Below are 20651 nucleotides of genomic sequence, written 5' to 3'. Positions count from 1 at the left end.
TAGAATTCCCCGTAATAGGTTTATTAAAACTAATTACATTATACATTGGTATATTTCCCCTCAACATGTTAATGTGTGTGTTTGTGGACGTGTTTAACTATGCTTGTGGACCAGATGTCCCCACAAGAACAGTAAATGAACAAATATTTGACCAACTGGGGGTTTAGGGTTAAGGTTAGAATTAGGTTTAGGATTAGAATTATGTTTAGGGTTAGGAGCTAGGGTTAGGGTTAAGGTTCGGTTTTAGGGTTAGGGAAAATAGGATTTTGAATGGGATTGAATTGTGGCTCAAAAGCATTAGGAAGGAAAGAAATTCCACAAATAAACTTTTAACAAGGCACACCTGTTAATTGAAATGCTTTCCAGGTAACTACCTCGTGAAGCTGGTTGTCATCAAGGCAAAGGATGGCTCCTTTGAAGAATCTCATATATAGAATATATTTTGATTTGTTTAACACTTTTTTTTGGTTACTACATTATTCCCTATGTGTTATTTCATAGTTGTGATGTCTTTTCTGTTATTCTACAATGTAGAAAATGGTACAAATATAGAAAAACTATAAGAGTAGGTGTCCAAACTTTTGATTGGTACTGTAGCTCAACCACCTGTATTTGGTCTCTCTTTCTATTAGCTATCTTCCCCCCAATCAGGCTCACTAGTGCCCTCTGTGGTGCGGCAGTGTAACTACACCTATCTGTACATGATCTGTGTGATTGTACTATATGATTGTGTGGTCTGGAGCTTGGCCAGGCAGCATGGCATTGGGATTATTGAGTTTCAGAGCCAGAGTGTAATGTCTGTTTGGCTCCTGTTTCTGATCATGATGAGGTATGTTAATGAGAGCTGAACCAGAGCTGTGATGTAGTGGACTAGCAGTTCGCATGCATGTGTGTGTTTGTGAGATCTCTTGGATCTCTTTTTCTGCCCTTCTCACTCTCTCTCTGAGGTTGTGTGTGTTGGGACATATGTGGTGTGCTGGAATGGCTAGGTTGGAGAGGCAACCGGCTAATGTCTCGCTCTCTCTCTCCCTGTCTGTCTGTTCCAGTGGGGACCCCGTACTACATGTCTCCAGAGAGAATACATGAAAACGGATACAACTTCAAATCTGACATCTGGTCTCTAGGCTGCCTGCTCTACGAGGTAACGTATACACATATACTGTACTGTGGCATAATGTACACAGAAACCCATACCCACACACATTACTGGGATAAAGGTGGATATGAGAGCTGTTGTGTGTTTGAAGCTAGCAGGGAATTCACAGTGACATGTCCATGTGGTGCAGATCAACTGGGTGGTTGTGCTGAGCACTGATACTGACTAGTAAAATTACCCTCTCAGAACCCTTTCCACCTTACAGACCACACGAGAGGGGGAGAGCGAGGGGGACAGGTCTTACAGGTGTGTGTGTGTGTTGGATGTAAAGGTTCTTGAATGTCTGAGGGTCAAACGTGTGTGCGTGCGTGCGAGAGAACATACATGTTTCAGTGTTATGCTTGGGGTTCTAGATGGGTGAAAGACAGACAATACCTGGCCATTGTCTCTCTGTCTGCATCTCCTATACTGTTTGATTGAGGATCGTGTGTGTGCGTGCTCACATGTGCATGCATGTTTGTTTGTGATGAGAATACCCCATTTTATTCACCTGACCTTGCCCACCTCCGGCATTGTGGTAACGGGACGATGCCTAGTTGCCGGGGTGGTCTCCCTTGGTGACCAGGGGGGAAACGACAACAGCAGGTTGGAGATTGATGATGGCGCCGGAGAGGATGGCTGCCAATTTATTGGCCCTTAACCAACTGGCCACTAGGAGCGCCACCTGATGTAGAGTATCTCATTATAAGCTGTAGACCACACCATCTACCAAGAGAGTTTTCATCTGTATTTTTCGTAGCTGTCTACATGCCACGACAGGCCGATGCTGACACTAAGACCGCACTCAGAACCTTTTACTCCAAACACAGAGACGCGTACAAAGCTCTCCCTCGCCCTCCATTTGGCAGATCTGACCATAATTCTATCCTCCTAATTCCGGTTTACAAGCAAAAATTAAAGCAGTGAGCACCAGTGATTCGGTCAATTAAAAAAGTGGTCAGATGAAGCAGATGCTAAACTACAGGACTGTTTTGCTATCACAGACTGGAATATGTTCCGTGGTTCTTCCGATGGCATTGAGGAGTACAGAAGACAAACTAAACACCTTCTTTGCCCACTTTGAGGATAATACCGCGCCAACGTCGCAGCCCACAAACAAGGACTGCGCCCCTTCTCCGTGCCAACGTGAGTAAAACATTTAAACGTATTAACCCTTGCAAGGCTGCTGGCCCAGACGGCATCCCAAGCTGCGTCCTCTGAGCATGCGCAGACCAGCTGGCTGGTGTGTTTACAGACATATTCAATCGCTCCCTATCCAAGTCCCCACATGCTTCAAGATGGCCACCGTTGTTCCTGTACCCAAGAAGGCAAAGATAACTGAACTAAATGACTACCGCCCTGTAGCACTCACTTCTGTCATCATGAAGTGCTTTGAGAGACTAGTCAAGGATCATATCACTTCCACCTTACCGGCCACCCTAGACCCACTTCAGTTTGCATACCGCCCCAACATGTCCACAGACGATGCAATCGCCATCACACTGCACACTGCCCAATGCTCTATCCCATCTGGACAAGAGGAATACCTATGTAAGAATGCTGTTCATTGACTAGAGCTCAGAATTCAACACCATAGTACCCTCCAAGCTCATCATCAAGCTGGAAGCCCTGGGTCTCAACACCGCCCTGTGCAATTGGGTCCTGGACAATTGGGTCCTGGACTTTCTGACGGGCCGCCTCCAGGTGGTGAAGGTAGGAAACAACATCTCCACTTCGCTCACCCTCAACACTGGGTCCCACAAGGGTGTGTGTTCAACCCCCCTCCTGTACTCCCTGTTCACCGACGACTGCGTGGCCATACACGCCTCCAACTCAATCGTCAAGTTTGCAGATGACACAACAGTAGTGGGCTTGATTACCAACAACGACGAGATAGCTTATAGGGAGGAGGTGAGGGCACTTGGAGTGTGGTGTCAGCAAAACAGTCTCTCACTCTACGTCAACAAAACAAATGAGATGATCGTGGACTTCAGGAAATAGCAGAGGGAGCACCCCCCTATCCACATTGACGGGACAGCAGTGGGGGAGGTGGAAAGTTTTAAGATCCTCTGCGTACACATCACAGACAAACTGAAATGGTCCACCCACACAGACAGTGTGGTGAAGAAGGCGCAACAGCGCCTCTTCAACCTCAGGAGGCTGAAGAAATTTGGCTTGTCACCCAAAACAACTTTTACAGGTGCATAATCGAGAGCATCCTGTCAGGCTCTTCAACAGCCTGGTACGGCAATTGCACCTCCCTCAACCGCAAGGCTCTCCAGAGGGTGGTGTGGTCTGCACAACGCATCACTGGGGGCAAACTACCTAACCTCCATGACACCTACAGCACCTGATGTCACAGGAAGGCCAAAAAGATCATCAAGGACATCAACCACCCGAGCCACTGCCTGTTCACACCGCTACCATCCAGAAAGCGAGGTCAGTACAGGTGCATCAAAGCTGGGACTGAGAGACTGAAAAACAGCTTCTATAAGGCGGCCACCAGACTCTTAAACAGCAATCACTAACTCGGAGAGGCTGCTGCCTACATTGAGACCTAATCACTGGCCACTTTAGTAAATGGATCTCTAGTCACTTTAAACAATGCCACTCTAAATAATGCCACTTTAAAAATGTTTACATATCTTACATTACTCATATCATATGTATATACTGTATTTTATTGCATCTATTGCTCCTTGCCTATGCCGCTCGGCAATCGCTCTTCCATATATTTATATGTACATATTCTCATTCACCCCTTTAGATTTATGTATATTAGGTCGTTGTTGGTAAATTGTTAGATTACTTATTAGATATTACTGCACTGTTGGAACTAGAAGCACAAGCTTAAACATCTGCTAGCCATGTGTATGTGACCAATACAACTTTTAAAGTAAGTATTTCACTTTAAGGTTGTATTCGGAGCATGTGACAAATCAAATTTGTTTTTTGATTTGGTCACGTGTAGGTCAATATGGCGGTCTGCACCCCCTCCCCGGCCCAGACCTACCGATTGTAAGATGGCGCCGGAGGGGATGGCGGCCGTTTTATGGGCTCTTAACTAGAGGTCCACCAATTATGATTTTTCAACGCCGATACCGATTATTGGAGGACCAAAAAAAGCTGATACCGATTAATCAGCCATTTTTATTTATTTATTTGTAATAATGACAATTACAACAATACTGAATGAACACTTATTTTAACTTAATATAATACATCAATAAAAATCAATTTAGCCTCAAATAAATAATGAAACATGTTCAATTTGGTTTAAATAATGCAAAAACAAAAGTGTTGGAGAAGAAAGTAAAAGTGCAATATGTGCCATGTAAAAAAGCTAACGTTTGTGTTCCTTGCTCAGAACATGAGAACATATGAAAGTTGGAGGTTCCTTTTAACATAAGACTTCAATATTCCAAGTTTTAGGTTGTAGTTAATATAGTATTTATAGGACTATTTCTCTCTCTACCATTTATATTTCATATACCTTTGACTATTGGATGTTCTTATAGGCACTTTAGTATTGCCAGTGTAACAGTATAGCTTCTGTCCTTCTCCTCGCCCCTACCTGGGCTCGAACCAGGAACACATCGACAACAGCCACACTCGAAGCAGCGTTACCCATCGCTCCACAAAAGCTGTGGGGAATATCTAGGGGAATATCTACTCCAAATCTCAGAGCGAGTGACGTTTGAAATGCTATTAGCGCGCACCCCGCTAACTAGCTAGCCATTTCACATCGGTTACACCAGCAATTAGGCTGATAGGCTTGAAGTCATAAACAGCGCTGTGCTTGAAAGTCCTGTTTGAATGAATGCTTACGAGCCTGCTGCTGCCTATCATCGCTCAGTCAGAGTGCTCTATCAAATCATAGACTTGATTATAACATAACACACAGAAATACAAGCCTTAGGTCATTAATATGGTCGAATCCGGAAACAAAATGTTTATTATTTCAGTGAAATACGTAACCGTTCGGTATTTTATTTCACGGGTGGCATCCCTAAGTCTAAATATTCCTGTTATATTGTACAACCTTCAATGTTATGTCATAATTACGTAAAATTCTGGCAAATTAGTTTGCAATGAGCCAGGCTGCCCAAACTGTTGCATATAACCTGACTCTACGTACAACGCAAGAGAAGTGACACAATTTCACCTGGTTAATATTGCCTGCTAACCTGGATTTATTTTAGCTAAATATGCAGGTTTAAAAAACATATACTTCTGTGTATTGATTTCAAGAAAGGCATTGGTGTTTATGGTTAGGTACAGTCGTCCAACGATTGTGCTTTTTTCGCAAATGCGCTTTTGTTAAATCATCCCCCAGCGTTTCATCGATTATATGCAACACAGGACACGCTAGATAAACTAGTAATATCATCAACCATGTGTAGTTAACTAGTGATTATGATTAATGTTTTTTTACAAGTTTAATGCTAGCTAGCAACCTACCTTGGCTTCTACTGCATTCGCATAACAGGCAGGCTCCTCGAGTGCAATGAGAGGCAGGTGGTTAGAGCGTTGGACTAGTTAACCGTAAGGTTGCAAGATTGAATCCCAGAGCTGACAAGGTAAAAATCTGTCTTTCTGCCCCTTAAGGCAGTTAACCCATTGTTCCTAGGCCGTCATTGAAAATAAGAATTTGTTCTTAACTGACTTGCCTCGTTAAATAAAGATTAAATAAAGGTGTAAAAAAAAAAGTGCTAAAAATAATCGACCAAAAATTCCGATTTCCGATCTGCCATAATTAATTTGCCATTCCGATAAATCGGTCGACCTCTACTCTTAACCAACCGTGCTAATTATATATATATTTTTCTCATTGTTTATAACTTATTTTGTACATAATGTTGCTGCTACGAAGAGACGTTCAGAACAGACATCAGAACAGACATCAGAACAGAGATTAAAGCAGGAAGACACAGTGACACAGTCAATAAAAAACTGGTCAGATGAAGCAGATAGTAAGCTACAGGACTGTTACAGACTGGAATATGTTCTGGGATTCTTCCGATGGCATTAAGGAGTACACTACATCAGTCACTTTCAAGGAGCGGGATTCTAACCTGGAAGTTTATAAGAAATCGCACTATGCCCTCCGATGAACCATCAAACAGGCAAAGTGTCAATACAGGACTAAGATCAAATCGTACTACACCGGCTCCGACGCTTTAAACAGGTCAACATTCAAAAGGCCGCAGGGCCAGACGGATTACCTGGACATGTACTCCAAGCATGCGCTAACCAACTGTCTTCACTGACATTTTCAATTTCTCCCTGTCTGAGTCTGTATTACCAACATGTTTCAAGCAGACCACCATAGTCCCTATGCCCAAGAACACTAAGGTAACCTGCCTAAATGACTACCGACCCATAGCACTCATGTCTGTAGCCAAGTGCTTTGAATTGCTGGGCATGGCTCACATCAACACCATTATCCCAGAAACCCTAGACCCACTCCAATTTGCTTAACCCCCTAACAGTTCCACAGATGATGCAATCATTATTGTACTCCACACTGCCCTTTTCCACCTGGACAAAAGGAACACCTATGTGAGAATGCTATTCATTGACTATAGCTCAGCATTCAACACCATACTACCCCGAAGCTCATCACAAAGCTAAGGACCCTGGGACTAAACACATCCCTCTGCAACTGGATTCTGGACTTCCAGAATCCAATTAGCCATCATTTATGACATTCCTGGGAGTGTGTAAACGTAATTTTTTTATTACCATATCATTTCTGTATGTTCTCTATAGTATAAAAATGTATCAGTTGACCAATTCGATACATTTGGGCAGACTTGATACAACATTTTGAACAGTAATGCAAATGTTCATTGGCATAATGGTTAATGGTTTACACATACACTGCTGCCATCTAGTGGCCAAAATCTAAATTGCGCCTAGACTCCTAAGTGATATAATGGCCTTTGTCTTGCATTTCAAAAATGATGGAACCAACAATTATTTTGAAAATGCATGTTTTTTCTTTGTATTATATCTTACCAGATCTAATGTGTTATTCTCTCCTACATTAATTTAACGTTTCCACAAACTTCAAAGTGTTTCCTTTCAAATGGTATCACAAATATGCATATCCTTGCTTCAGGTCCTGAGCTACAGGCAGTTAGATTTGGGTATGTCATTTTAGGTTAAAAATTGGGGGAAAAAGGGGCTAATCCTTAAGAGGTTTTAAAGTTTTACCGTCAACATGAACACACCAGTTTAAGTCTTGATGTCTCTCTCTGTTGGACCACATGTTTCTGTTTGAAACCACTCTCCTCTCACTTCCCTCCCCATATAGCTTTATGCCACTGTGTGTTTGACCTTTTAAATGGGACAAATACAAGATGAGAACATGCTAAAGATTGTTAACCTCTCTAGGGTACGTGGGACGCTAATGTCCCACCTGACCAACATCCAGTGAAAGTGCAGGGCGCCAAATTCAAACAGAAATCTCATATTTAAAATTCCTCAACCATACATGTATTATACACCATTTTAAATATAAACTTGTTGTTAATCCCACCATAGTGACAAAAGCATACCATGCGATTATGTTAGGTCAGTACCTAGTCACAAAAATACACAGCCATTTTTCCAGTCAAAGAGAGGAGTCACAAAAAAGTAGAAATAGAGAAAATTCATCACTAACCTTTGATCTTCATCAGATGGCACTCATAGGACTTCATGTTACACAATACATGTATGTTTTGTTCGATAAATTTCATATTTATATCCAAAAATCTCTGTATACATTGGCACGTTATATTTTGCCTCCAAAACATCCGGTGAAAGTGCAGATAGCTATGTCAATTTACAGAAATACTCATCATAAATGTTGATGAAAATACAAGTTATGCATGGAATTAAAGATATACTTCTCCTTAATGCAACCGCTGTCAGATTTCAAAAAAAGCTTTATGGAAAAAGCACACCATGGAATAATCTGAGTACAGCGCTCAGACCAAAACAAGCAATATAGATACCCGCCATGTTATGGAGTCAACAAAAGTCAGAAATAGCATTATAAATATTCACTTACCTTTGATGACCTTCACCAGAATGCACTCCCAAGAATCCCAGTTCCACAATAAATGTTAGTTTTGTTCGATAAAGTCCATAATTTATGTCCAAATACATCCTTTTTGTTCGCGCATTTAGTACAGTAATCCAAATGCGCAGGCACTAGGTCCAGACAAAGTAAAAAAAGTTATATTACAGTTCGTAGAAACATGTCAAACGATGTATATAATCAATCTTTAGGATGTTTTTATCATAAATCTTCAATGTTTCAACCGGAGAATTCCTTTGTCTTTAGAAATTAAAGGGAACGGAGCTAACTCTCGCGGGCACGCGCCTGACTGAGCATATGGCCTTCTGGCAGACCCATGACTCAATCAGCTCTTATTCTCTCCCACTTCACAGTAGAAGCCTGAAACAAGGTTCTAAAGACTGTTGACATCTAGTGGAATCCTTAGGAAGTGCAATATGATAATATGGATAGGCTAAGACTTGAAAACCTACAAACCTCAGATTTCTTCTTGGTTGGATTTTTCTCAGATTTTTGCCTGCCATATGAGTTCTGTTATACTCACAGAGATCATTCAAACCGTTTTAGAAACTTCCGAGTGTTTTCTATCCAAATCTAATATGCATATCCTAGCATCTGGGCCTGAGTACCATGCATTTTACTCTGGTCACGCTTTTCATCCGGGCGTGAAAATACTGCCCCCTACCTCAAAGAAGTTAAGAGATCTTCCGTGTCCTTGTTGTATCTATACATCTGTCTCCCGAGTGGCGGAGCGATCTAAGGCACTGCATCTCAGTGCAAGAGGCGTCATTACAGTCCCTGATTCCGGCCATGATTGGTGAGTCCCATAGGGCGGCGCACAATTGGCCCAGCATTGTCCGGGTTTGGCCCGGGGTAGGCCGTAATTGTAAATAAGAATTTGTTCTTAACTGACCTGTCTAGTTAAATAAAACATTTTAATATATCAGTCATAGTAAGTTCATTTTAGATAACAGCTCCTTAAAAGCACCCGCGTAGGTCTGCTGTAAACACATTTTCATTTCACGTGAACTTCATTTCACTTTAACTTTTAACATATATTTAGAAAGGCTTCATATAGTATTCCAGTGTTAGTTTCCACTGAGCTTTACTTTTGTTCCTGCTCTCCCCACTCCTCTCCCTACTGTCAGAGTTTAATGTCATTGCTTAGGGAATTAATTTGTGTGCTCGTGCACACTTACATTATCTCCCTTTCCCTCTCTCAGCTAGGCCTGCAATAATTTATACAGTACGTTAATACAGCAGATTAACAGACATAAACGTTCTGTTTTCCCACATAATTTGTCATGTTCTATGACTACGGAAAGAAAGAAAGAAAGTGATTGCATCTGAAATGTAGTTCTTTACAACAGTTGAGTCAGGAGGGAGAGGGGGAGAGCTAGATAGATAATAGAGAGGGATTCATGCAGAGGGATCAATATTCATTAAGAGAAGCTAGACCTCCTTATACATTCTCTTTAACACGGCTAGGGCCTCATGCTTACACACAAGCTGAACTATAGAGGACACACACGAACACACATACACTGGACAGCTAGAGGGTAGAGGAGGAGGCAAAGAACCAGCGAGAGAGAAATTGAGGTGTTTGTGTGTGTATGTGTGCGTGCCACTAGCCTTAGACAGACAGACAGCAGGCGTGCGTGTGAGGGAGACGACCCTGGAATACCAATGAGCTGACCCACCCCCCCCCCTTCCTACACACACACACACACACACACACACACACACACACACAGGCCCCCGGAGGTCATAGAGCGAGTCAATCATTTCGCCCAACCTGAAATGAGCCTGTGTGTTCGTGTGTGTGCAGGGCCGGCAGCTGTCAGGGGCCAGGAGTAGCAGACATTAATGAACCAGATGAATAGTGCAAAAATTCCCAAATACAAACAGGACAGTTGACATTTTTCATCTGTCAAAAGAAGAAGATTCAGGAAAATACCATGGTCCTTGTTTAACCCTTTACTGGCTACAGCTGCTGCCTGCCTCCCCCTCCTTTCTCTGTTTTTCTCTCTTCTCTCTTTTTCTCCTCTCTCTCTCATTAGCTCGCTCGCTCTCTCTCTCTCGGAATACATGCAGTAACCCTACATATCCCCCTGCCCCACACACTGTGCTAGTGTGGGTAAGTGATGGTGCAGCGGGGGGAATGTCCAGGGGAGAGACTTCCTGCTGAGATTCTAGCACAATCATCCTTATTTCTCATTGGCCGATGTGACAGAGGCTGTCTTAACAATATCCACCACTCATTGGGCTCCTTGATCTCTATTTTATCTCCTCCTGTTGGCACTCTGAGATGGAGGGACGGGCCAAGGGATGGAGAGAGGGGTATAGTAACTGCTTCAATGGAAGCAATGTGTCTCGTTTTCTATCCTCCCCTCGTTGCTGGGCAATTTTCCAGTTGCTTGATTAAGCGGTGGTAAATTATAAAGCTGGTGTGAGGAAGAGAGAGGACAGGGGGAGAGAGAGCGTAACATCTGGAAGAAAAGTGACACCAGTCTCAATGGCTACTTCTGCTAATGTCTGCCTCTCCTCTCCTAGCTCTTCCCTGCCTCCCCCTTTTCTCCACCCTCCCTATAGCCTTCTTCCCCTCTCTGCCACTATTCATCCTCTTTGTGGCTACAGTCTTCATACTGGAAACAGAGAGATAAAAATGGCATGCACAAGTTCATCTAACTCTGGGGAAGTAGATAAAGGTCCTCATTGCCAAAACCCTGAGGTATCCCTTTAAGTCCAATGGTCATTGAGAAGGCCACATTCAGATAGTGTAGTAGTGTTTCAGTAGTGTGCTGTTTGTCTTCCACGAAGCAGAACATGTGTGTCACTAAATGATCTCTCTCTGCCTCCCTCAGATGGCAGCTCTCCAGAGCCCGTTCTATGGCGATAAGATGAACCTGTACTCTCTGTGTAAGAAGATAGAGCAGTGTGACTACCCTCCGCTCCCTTCCGACCACTACTCTGAAGAGGTACCGCTTCAACACCCACTTTACCCTCTTTCACCCTACCATCTCTCCCTCTCTCTCACCCCCAAATCACCTCATTGTACTGTGGGGTCTGGAATTATTGACACCCTTGATAAAGATGAGCAGAAATGACTGTTTAATTCAAGTATTTGAGCTATATTGTATACAACATTTTGTAAATTATATTATTTTATACTAATGCAATTGCTCGGAGAACGATTTTGTTTAACAAGTAATACTGTTATTTTCTTCAAAAAAGCAAGGGGTCAAATTTATTGACACCCCTGTTTTCAATACCTTTCAATACAATATATGTCCTTGTGAGGATAATGGCACTGAGCCTTTTTCTAAAATGAGTTGGAGAACACATTGCGAGGGATCTTGGACAATTCCTCCGTACAGAATCCTTCCAGGGCCCGGATTCCCGATAGTGAAAGTTACACAGGCTTAGGAGTGTTTTTAACGATGCATCTTTCCCAGAACACCTTGCAGAGAGATCGTTTTCTAAGTGTGTCGTTGAGGCTTGTGTCGAATCTGATAGGGTCGAAAGGCAACGCTGCCTTCAGGTCTGCTTTCCATTCAAATCTTACCTTAACATTAGAATTATTGCACCATACTGATGACAGTTCAGCTCCTAGAAAGATATTACCTAAGGCTGCAAATATTGAGACGGCTTATTGTAATGTCTTCCCAGAATCATGCACTAAATCAAGATTTGGCACCTCATTGCGCACATGCTAGGCTGCACAGCGTGAAATATATAAGGACATATTACGGACGGTAGCCTACAAGTAGCAAAATAGAACTCTGAACATGAAATGTATTTCAATTTTATTAAAATAGGCCTATAGCCTACTGTATTTATATTTTAATGCAGTCATCTCAGTTTTTATTTGAAGTATGTTTTTATATGTCGCTTGTTTGTATCAATTGCGCGGACACTGGCAACTTTGTATTTTAGTCAACTTTGTTCTGAGGTTATCGGTGGGCACAGAGAGACATAAACCATGTTATTCTATGTTTAGTGGAGATCGTCTGTGTATAAAGTGATGCTGATGGACAAAAAAAACATCTAACGACAAAATTAGCTGTTCCACGAGTGGTCTGAGGCAGGCGTTAGATTACGAGCGTTTTCAAGAGCAACGTTAATGCAATGGTTTTGTGAGCAGGTCGGCGATATAACGGTGCTCCTACGAAGGTTCTAACAATGAACTTAGCCTTCAGATGCTTTTGGGAAATTTTGCAATGGCATGTCTCAGTCTCTGGACTTGAAACCCATTACAAACCTGTGGTTTGAATTGAAGAGGGCAGTACATAAGCACAGATGAAGGATATCAAGAATCTGGAAGTATTCTGTGAGGAGTAATGGTCTAAGATCCCTCCCAATGTGTTCTCCAACTCATCAAACGTTTTAGAAAAAGGCCCAGTGCCATTATCCTCGCAAGGTGGTGTTTTGAAAGGTATTCCAAACAGGGGTGTCAATAATCTTGACCCCTATCTTTTTGAGAAAATATATATTACTTCTCTGAGCAATTGTATACGTAAACAATAATATAATTTCCCCAATTTTATTTTTGCCAACAATATACATTTTTCATATACATAATTTCAGACCTCACTGTAGATCCAACTATACAGATGTCGGATCTTAATTTGACACTTTCCATTGCATGAGGGAAAAAATCCTTTAACAGGAGGATTTGAATATATTTAGAGTCACCGCCAGGGGGCAACTGGAAGCGGTGATTTAATATACAATGCAGTACTGTACCTACATTTTATCTTATGTAGTCTACAGCACGTCTCTTGTTAATTCATATGTGGGTTATAATGAATTGACATTTGTAGCGGGTAGGTGTATTTTTTTTGTTCGGGAAATGTAGTTGATTTAGATCAATTGTTTTATTAAATGTTGAAGGCAAGCAATAGGCAAAATACATTTTTGGAATTGTATAAATGTATATTTATTTTTTGGTCGAGTGACCATCTTATTTACATAAGTATGTATTCAGACCCTTTGCTATGAGACTTGAAATTAAGCTCAGTTGCATCCTGTTTCCATTGATCATCCTTGAGATGTTTCTACAAATTGATTGGAGTCCCCCTGTGGTAAATTCAATTGATTGGACATGATTTGGAAAGGCACACAGCTGTCTATATAAGATCCCACAGTTGACAGTGCATGTCAAAGCAAAAACCAAGCCATGCAGTCGAAGGGATTGTCCGTAGATCTGGGGAAGGGTACCAAAACATTTCTGAACCATTGAAGATCCCCAAGAACACAGTGTCCTCCATCATTCTTAAGTGGAAGAAGTTTATATCCACCACGACTCTTCCTAGAACCCTGCCAAACTGAGCAATTGGGGGAGAAGGGCCTTAGTCAGGAAGGTGACCAAGAACCCGATGATCACTCTGACAGAGCTCCAGAGTTCCTCTGTGGAGATGGGAGAACCTTCCAGAAGGACAACCATCTCTGCAGCACTCCACCAATCAGGCCTTTATAGGTAAAGTGGCCAGATGGAAGCCACTCCTCAGTAAAAGGTACATGACAGCCCGCTTGGAGTTTGCCAAAAGGCACCTAAAGACTCTCAGACCATGAGAAACAAGATTGTCTGGTCTGATGAAACCAAGGTTGAACTTTTTGGCTTGAATGCCAAGCATCACGCCTGGAGGAAACCGGGCACCATCCCTATGGTGATGCATGCTGGTGGTAGCATCATGCTGTGGGGATGTTTTTCAGCGGGACTGGGAGACTAGTCATCATTCGTGGGGGGCGACATGCTTACTGTGGCCTTGTTTAGTTCAGTTACCTTCCCTTTCTTGGGTACAAGTGGGCATTTTGAAGCAAGTGGGACAACAGACTGGGATGGGGAGAGATTTAATATGTCTGTAAACACACCCACCAGCAGGTCTGCACATGCTCTGAGGATGCTGCTTGGAAGCTTTGCGAAGGTGAACACGCTTTAATGTCTTACGTTGGCCACGGAGATTGGGGGCCCGCGTCGCTAGCTCCGTGTTTTTTTCCCTCAAAGGGGGCAAAGGTGTTTAGCTTGTCAAGGAGCGAGGAGTTGTCCACAACGTGGCCGGCTTTCCCTTTATAGTCTGATTTTTCTGGACTCCCTTCCACATGCGTCTTGTGTAGGAGCCGTTAAATTGCGGCTCAGGTTTGTCCCTGTACTGTTGTTTTGCCTCATTGATTGCCTTACGGAGGAGGACATAGATGGTCTGTTTGTACACATCCATGTTCCCAGTCACCTTGCCATGGTTAAATGTGGTGGTTCGCTCTTTCAGTTTTGCACGAATGCTGCCACCTATCCATGTTTTTTTGGTTTGCATAAATTTTAATCATCACAGTAGGAACAACATCCTCTATCCATTTCCTGATTAACCCAGGCACCGAGTCTGTGTATACGTCAATACAATTCCCAGAGGCGACCCGGAACATTTCCCAGTCCGCGTGTTCAAAATAATCTTGAAGCATAGATTCTAATTGGTCAGACCAACATTGAACAGTTCTTACCAAAGGAACTTCCGGCTTAAGTTTCTGCCTATAGTGTGTGTGCGTGCGTGCATGAGTCTCGCTAGTCGCTACCCATCTTCCCCCACCCAGCCCTCATATCACCCCTCTATCACCACATCCAGGAAAGAGAGAGATGGGAAGGGAAAGAGCGAGATATGGAGAAGGAGATGGAGGGATGGGATGGGTGTTGCCTGCAGCGACTGTCTGGATATAAACAATGCTCCTGAAGCATCGGCAGGAAACTGTCAGCTGCTCATCTTTGTTGTGTCATTTACTGTCTCCTCCGTTTGCTTCCCCCTTCTCTCCCCCCTCCACCTGACACCATCCCTCCGTCCCCCCTCCATCTCTGCTGCGAAGAGGCAAATCAGTATTTTACATATCTGAATCTCTTCATCGCTAATCCCCCTCTTTCTCCATTCTGTGGGACTAAGACTGTTTGCATTTGCATCACACACACACCCTGACACACACACACACGCGCGCACACAACACTCACTTTTACACTGTTCTTTATTGAGCTGCTACTCTGTTCTTTATTTTACTCTTATTATTATTATTATTATTATTATCATTATTATTATTATTATCTATCCTGATGCCTAGTCACTTTACCCTGTCTTCATGTACATGTTTACCTCATATCATATACCTCTGCACATTGATCTGGTACTCTCTGTATATAGCTCCATTCTTGTGTATTTTATTCCTCGTGTTACTTTTTATTTGTATTATTATTTTTAAACCCTGCATCGTTGGGAAGGGCTCGTAAGCAAGCATTTCACTATAAAGTCTAGACCAGTTGTTTTCGGCTCATGTGACGAATACCATTTGATTTGATTTGACACACACCGTACACTGCATGACGAGGACTCGCCGGGCCTAGCGCCACGCAACAGCAGCCAGGAAATTGTCAGGCCTGACAATTTATAGTGAGTGACCTTAAACAGGCGCTTTCGATCTTAATTTTTTACCTTATTTTTTTTTATGATGGCGGTCGCTGTTCCACCTCTGAACCGTCTATCTGCTCCAATCAGTGGCTCCGCTCGGCTTCAAGTGTAAAGGCTGTCTCCGAGACGGTGTGTGTGTCTATGTAATACACGTGCATGTGTCTCTGCCTGATTTGGCGATGTGCAAGCCGTGTGTGTGTGTGTGTGTGTGTGTGTGTGTGTGTGTGTGTGTGTGTGTGTGTGTCTCTCAGGTTGGCTGGAAGTCGATTCACAAGGCCTTGGGGAAATTAACATACTTACCCCCCCCTGCTGTATTTAGTTACCACACCTGTAGCTTGTTAGCTGCTATTGAAACAGGAAGAGGGTGAGAATGAGATATTTGTGTTTCTGTCATTAGATTTGTTCATTTGTCTGGAATGTTCTTTTACCACGAGACAGGCGGCTCACTTTGTGCTGTCTCTCAGTATACTGTCTAATAGCTGATATCTCTGTCTTCCTCTCTCTGTTTTCTGTCTCCATCTCTCTCTCTCGCCTCTCTCTCTTCTTCCTCTCGCCATCTAGCTGAGGAAGGTGGTAGATATGTGTATTAACCCCGACCCAGAGAAGAGGCCGGACATCATGTATGTGTATGACGTCGCCAAACACATGCACGGCCAGACGCAGCAGGGCAGCTAAGTCTACACCTGAAGATAACAATACGACCCGCATCTCTTCCTCTCTTCCCTCCTCCTTTCATCCCTCGCTTCCACATAAGGACAGGCAGACACCGATCTTGTCTTTCACACAATCATGTATTGAGAAGTTCTGCAAAAAAAAAAGTTCTGTAATGTAAGTGTTTTGTTTAAGAGAAGGAGGTTATGTACAGTGCATTCGTAAAGTATTCAGACCCCTTCACTTTTTCCACATTTTGCTACTTTACAGCATTATCCTAAAATTGATAAAATGTTTTTTCCCCTCATCAATCTACACACAATAATGACATACAGTTGAAGTCAGAAGTTTATCCAAGTACATTTAAACTCAGTGTTTCACAATTCCTGACATTTAATCAGAGTAAAAATTCCCTGTCTTAGGTCAGTTAGGATCACCACTTTTATTTTAACAATGTGAAATGTCAGAATAATAGTACAGAGTGATTTATTTCAGCTTTTATTTCTTTCATTACATTCCCAGTGGGTCAGAAGTTTACATACACTCAATTAGTATTTGGTAGCATTGCCTTTTTAAATTGTTTAACTTGGGTCAAACGTTTTGGGTAGCCTTCCACAAGCTTCCCACTATAAGTTGGGTGAATTTTGGCTCATTCCTCCTGACAGAGCTGGTGTAACTGAGTCGGGTTTGTAGGCCTCCTTGCCCACAAATTTTCTATGGGATTGAGGTCATGGCTTTGTGATGGCCACTCCAATACCTTGACGTTGTTGTCCTTACGCTATTTTGCCACGACTTTGGAAGTATGCTTGGGGTCATTGTCCATTTGGAAGACCCATTTGCGACCAAGCTTTGACTTCCTGACTGATGTCTTGAAATGTTGCTTCAATATATCCACATATTTTTCCTTCCTCATGTTGCCATCTATTTTGTGAAGTACACCAGTTCCTCCTGCAGCAAAGCACCCCCAACAACACAATGCTGCAACCCCTGTGCTTCACGGTTGGGGATGGTATTCTTTGGCTTGCAAGCCTCACCCTTTTTCCTCCTAACATAACGATGGTCATTATGGCCAAACAGTTCTATTTTTGTTTCATCAGACCAGAGGTCATTTCTCCAAAAAGTACAGTCTTTGTCCCCATGTGCAGTTGCAAACCATAGTCTGGCTTTTTTTATTGCGGTTTTGGAGCATTTTGCTGCTGTTCTGGGATTGATTTGCACTTTTCGCACCAAAGTACGTTCATCTCTAGGAGACAGAACGCGTCTACTTCCTCAGCGTTATGACGGCTGCATGGTCGCATGGTGTTTATACTCGTGTACTATTGTTTGTACAGATGAACATGTTACCTTCAGGCGTTTGGAAATTTCTCCCAAGGAATAACCAGACTTGTGGAGGTCTACAATTTTCTTTCTGAGGTCTTGGCTGATTTTCCCATGATGTCAAGCAAAGAGGCACTGAGTTGGAAGGTAGGCCTTGAAATACATCCACAGGTACACCTCCTATTTACTCAAATGATGTCAATTAGTCTACCAGAAGCTTCTAAAGCCATGACATAATTTTCTGAAATTTTCCAAGCTGTTTAAAGGCACAGTCAACTTAGTGAATGTAAACTTCTGACCCACTGGAATTGTGATACAGTGAATTATAAGTGAAATAATCTGTCTGTAAACAATTGTTGTAAAAATGACTTGTCATGCACAAAGTAGATGTCCTAATCGACTTTCCGAAACTATAGTTTGTTAACAAGAAATTTGTGGAGTGGTTGAAAATTAGTTTTAATGACTCCAACCTAAGTGTATGTAAACTTCTGACTTTAACTGTATAAAAATAATAATAATAATATGAAATATTACATTGAGATAAATATTCAGACCCTTTACTCAGTACTTTGTTGAAGCACCTTTGGCAGTGATTATAGCCTTGAGTCTTCCCATTCAGATCCTCTCAAACTCTGTCAGGTTGGATGGGGAGTGTCGCTGCACAGCTATTTTCAGGTCTCTCCAGAATTGTTCGACCGGGTTCATCTATGAGACAGCCTATAGGGAGGAGGTCAGAGAACTGGCAGTGTGGTTCCAGGACAACAACCTCTCTCTCAATGTGAGCAAGACAAAGGAGCTGATCGTGGACAACAGGAAAAGGCGGGCCGAACAAGCCGCCCTTAACATCAACGGGGCTGTAGTGGAGCGGGAAGAGTTTCAAGTTCCTTGGTGTCCACATCACCAACCAACTATCATGGTCCAAACAGACCAAGACAGTCGTGAAGAGGGCTGAAAAGATTTGGCATGGGTCCCCAGATTCTCAAAAAGTTCTACGGCTGCACCATTGAGAGCATCCTGACCGGTTGCATCACCGTCTGGTATGGCAACTGCTCGGGCATCTCACCGTAAGGTGCTATAGATGGTAGTGCGTACGGCCCAGTATATCACTGGGGCCAAGATTCCTGCCATCCAGGACATATATATATATATATGCAGTGTCAGAGCATAACCCATACAATTGTCAGAGACTTCAGTCACTCAAGTCCATAGACTGTTTTCTCTGCTACCGCACGGCAAGCGTTAACGGAGCGCCATGTCTCGGACCAAAAGGCTCTTCAACAGCTTCTACCCCCAAGCTATAAGACTGCTGAAAAAATAATCAAATAGCCACCGGACTATTACATTGAACCATTTGTTTTGTACACTGCTGCTACTCGCTGTTTATTATCTATGCATAGTCACTTCACCCTTACCTACATGTACAAATGACCTCAACTAACCTGTACCACCACACACGGACTCGGTACCGGTACCCCCTGTATATAGCCTCGTTATTGTGTTATTCTTTTGTTTTATTTTTTAACTGTTCTTGAACTGCACTGTTGGTTAAGGGCTTGTAAGTAAGCATTTCATGGTAAGTTCTACACTTGTTGTTTTCAGCTCATTGATTTGATTTGAAGTCCGGCCTCTGGCTGGGCCACTCAAGGACATTGAGACTTGCCCCGAGACCACTCCTGAGTTGTCTTGGCTGTGTGCTTAGGGTCGTTGTCCTGTTGGAAGGTGAACGTTCACCCATCTGAGGTCCTGAGCGCTCTGGAGCAGGTTTTCATCAAGGATCTCTCTCATCAAGGATCTCTTGCTCCGTTCATCTTTCCCTCGATCCTGACTGGTTTCCCAGTCCCTCCCTCTGAACAACATCCCACAGCATGATGCTGCCACCACCATGCTTCACCATAGGGATGGTATTGGCCAGGTGATGAGCGGTGCCTGGTTTCCTCAAGACGTAACATTTGGCATTCAGGCCAAAGAGTTCATCTTGGTTTCATCAGACCAGACAATCTTGTTTCTTATGGTCCGAGTCCTTTAGGTGTCTTTTGGCAAAATCCAAGTGGGCTGTCATGCACCTTTTACTGAGGAGTGACTTCGATCTGGCCTCTCTACCATGAAGGCCTGATTGGTGGAGTGCTGCAGAGAAGGTACTCCCATTTCCACAGAGTGAACTTCGGGTTCTTGGTCACCTCCCTGACCAAGGCCCTTCTATCCCGATTGGGTGGCCAGCTCTAGGTAGAGTCTTGGTGGTTCCAAGATTCTTCCATTTGCGAATGATGGAGGCCACTTTGTTCTTGGGGACCTTTAATGCTGCAGAAATGTGTTGGTACCCTTCCCCAGATCTGTGCCTCGACACAATCCTGTCTCTGTGCTCTACCGATAACTCTTTCTACCTCCTGGCTAGGTTTTTGCTCTGACATGCACTGTCAACTGTGGGACCTTATATAGTAGACAAGTGTGTGCATTTCCAAATCCTGTCCAATCAATTTAATTTACCACAGGTAGAGTCCAATCAAGTTGTATGAACAAATCAAGGATGATCAATGGAAACAGGATGCACCTGAGCTCAATTTCGAGTCTCATAGTAAAGGGTCTGAATACTTATGTAAATAAGGTATTTCTGTTTTTTATTTTGTCTAAAATCCTGGTTTCTCTTTGTCATTATGGGTTATTGTGTGTAGATTGGGGAAGGATTTTTTTTAATACATTTTATAATAAAATAAAAAAGTGTCACATTTGACTAATACAACAGGTGAAACGCTTAATTTACAACAGGTGAAACGCTTAATTTACAACAGGTGAAACGCTTAATTTACAACAGGTGAAACGCTTAGTTTACAACAGGTGAAACGCTTAGTTTACAACAGGTGAAACGCTTAGTTTACAACAGGTGAAACGCTTAGTTTACAACAGGTGAAACGCTTAGTTTACAACAGGTGAAACGCTTAGTTTACAACAGGTGAAACGCTTAGTTTTACAACAGGTGAAACGCTTAGTTTTACAACAGGTGAAACGCTTAGTTTACAACAGGTGAAACGCTTACTGTGAA

The 20651-nt window shown here is 42.8% G+C and overlaps 1 protein-coding gene across 5 annotated transcripts in view; it reads left to right on the top strand.

The window, feature by feature from the left end:
* Nucleotides 1–16624, top strand: part of LOC110521834 (serine/threonine-protein kinase Nek7) — a 130268-nt gene extending 113644 nt beyond the window's left edge. For 4 of the 5 annotated variants that reach the window (XM_021599741.2, XM_036968923.1, XM_036968924.1 and 1 more), the window contains 3 exons: nucleotides 1047–1141; nucleotides 11069–11182; nucleotides 16208–16624. In XM_021599741.2, coding sequence (XP_021455416.2) covers nucleotides 1047–1141; nucleotides 11069–11182; nucleotides 16208–16321 — 323 coding nt within the window. In that variant the 3' untranslated portion in view covers nucleotides 16322–16624. The remainder of the gene's footprint in view (nucleotides 1–1046; nucleotides 1142–11068; nucleotides 11183–16207) is intronic. The other variant, XM_036968925.1, reaches the window with a different exon arrangement.
* Nucleotides 16625–20651: the final 4027 nt, after the last annotated feature.

Source organism: Oncorhynchus mykiss, chromosome 30, assembly GCF_013265735.2.
Source record: "Oncorhynchus mykiss isolate Arlee chromosome 30, USDA_OmykA_1.1, whole genome shotgun sequence".
Lineage (NCBI taxonomy): Eukaryota > Metazoa > Chordata > Actinopteri > Salmoniformes > Salmonidae > Oncorhynchus > Oncorhynchus mykiss.
Note: the sequence above shows the minus strand (reverse complement) of the source record. Positions and strands in the feature narration are given on the sequence as shown.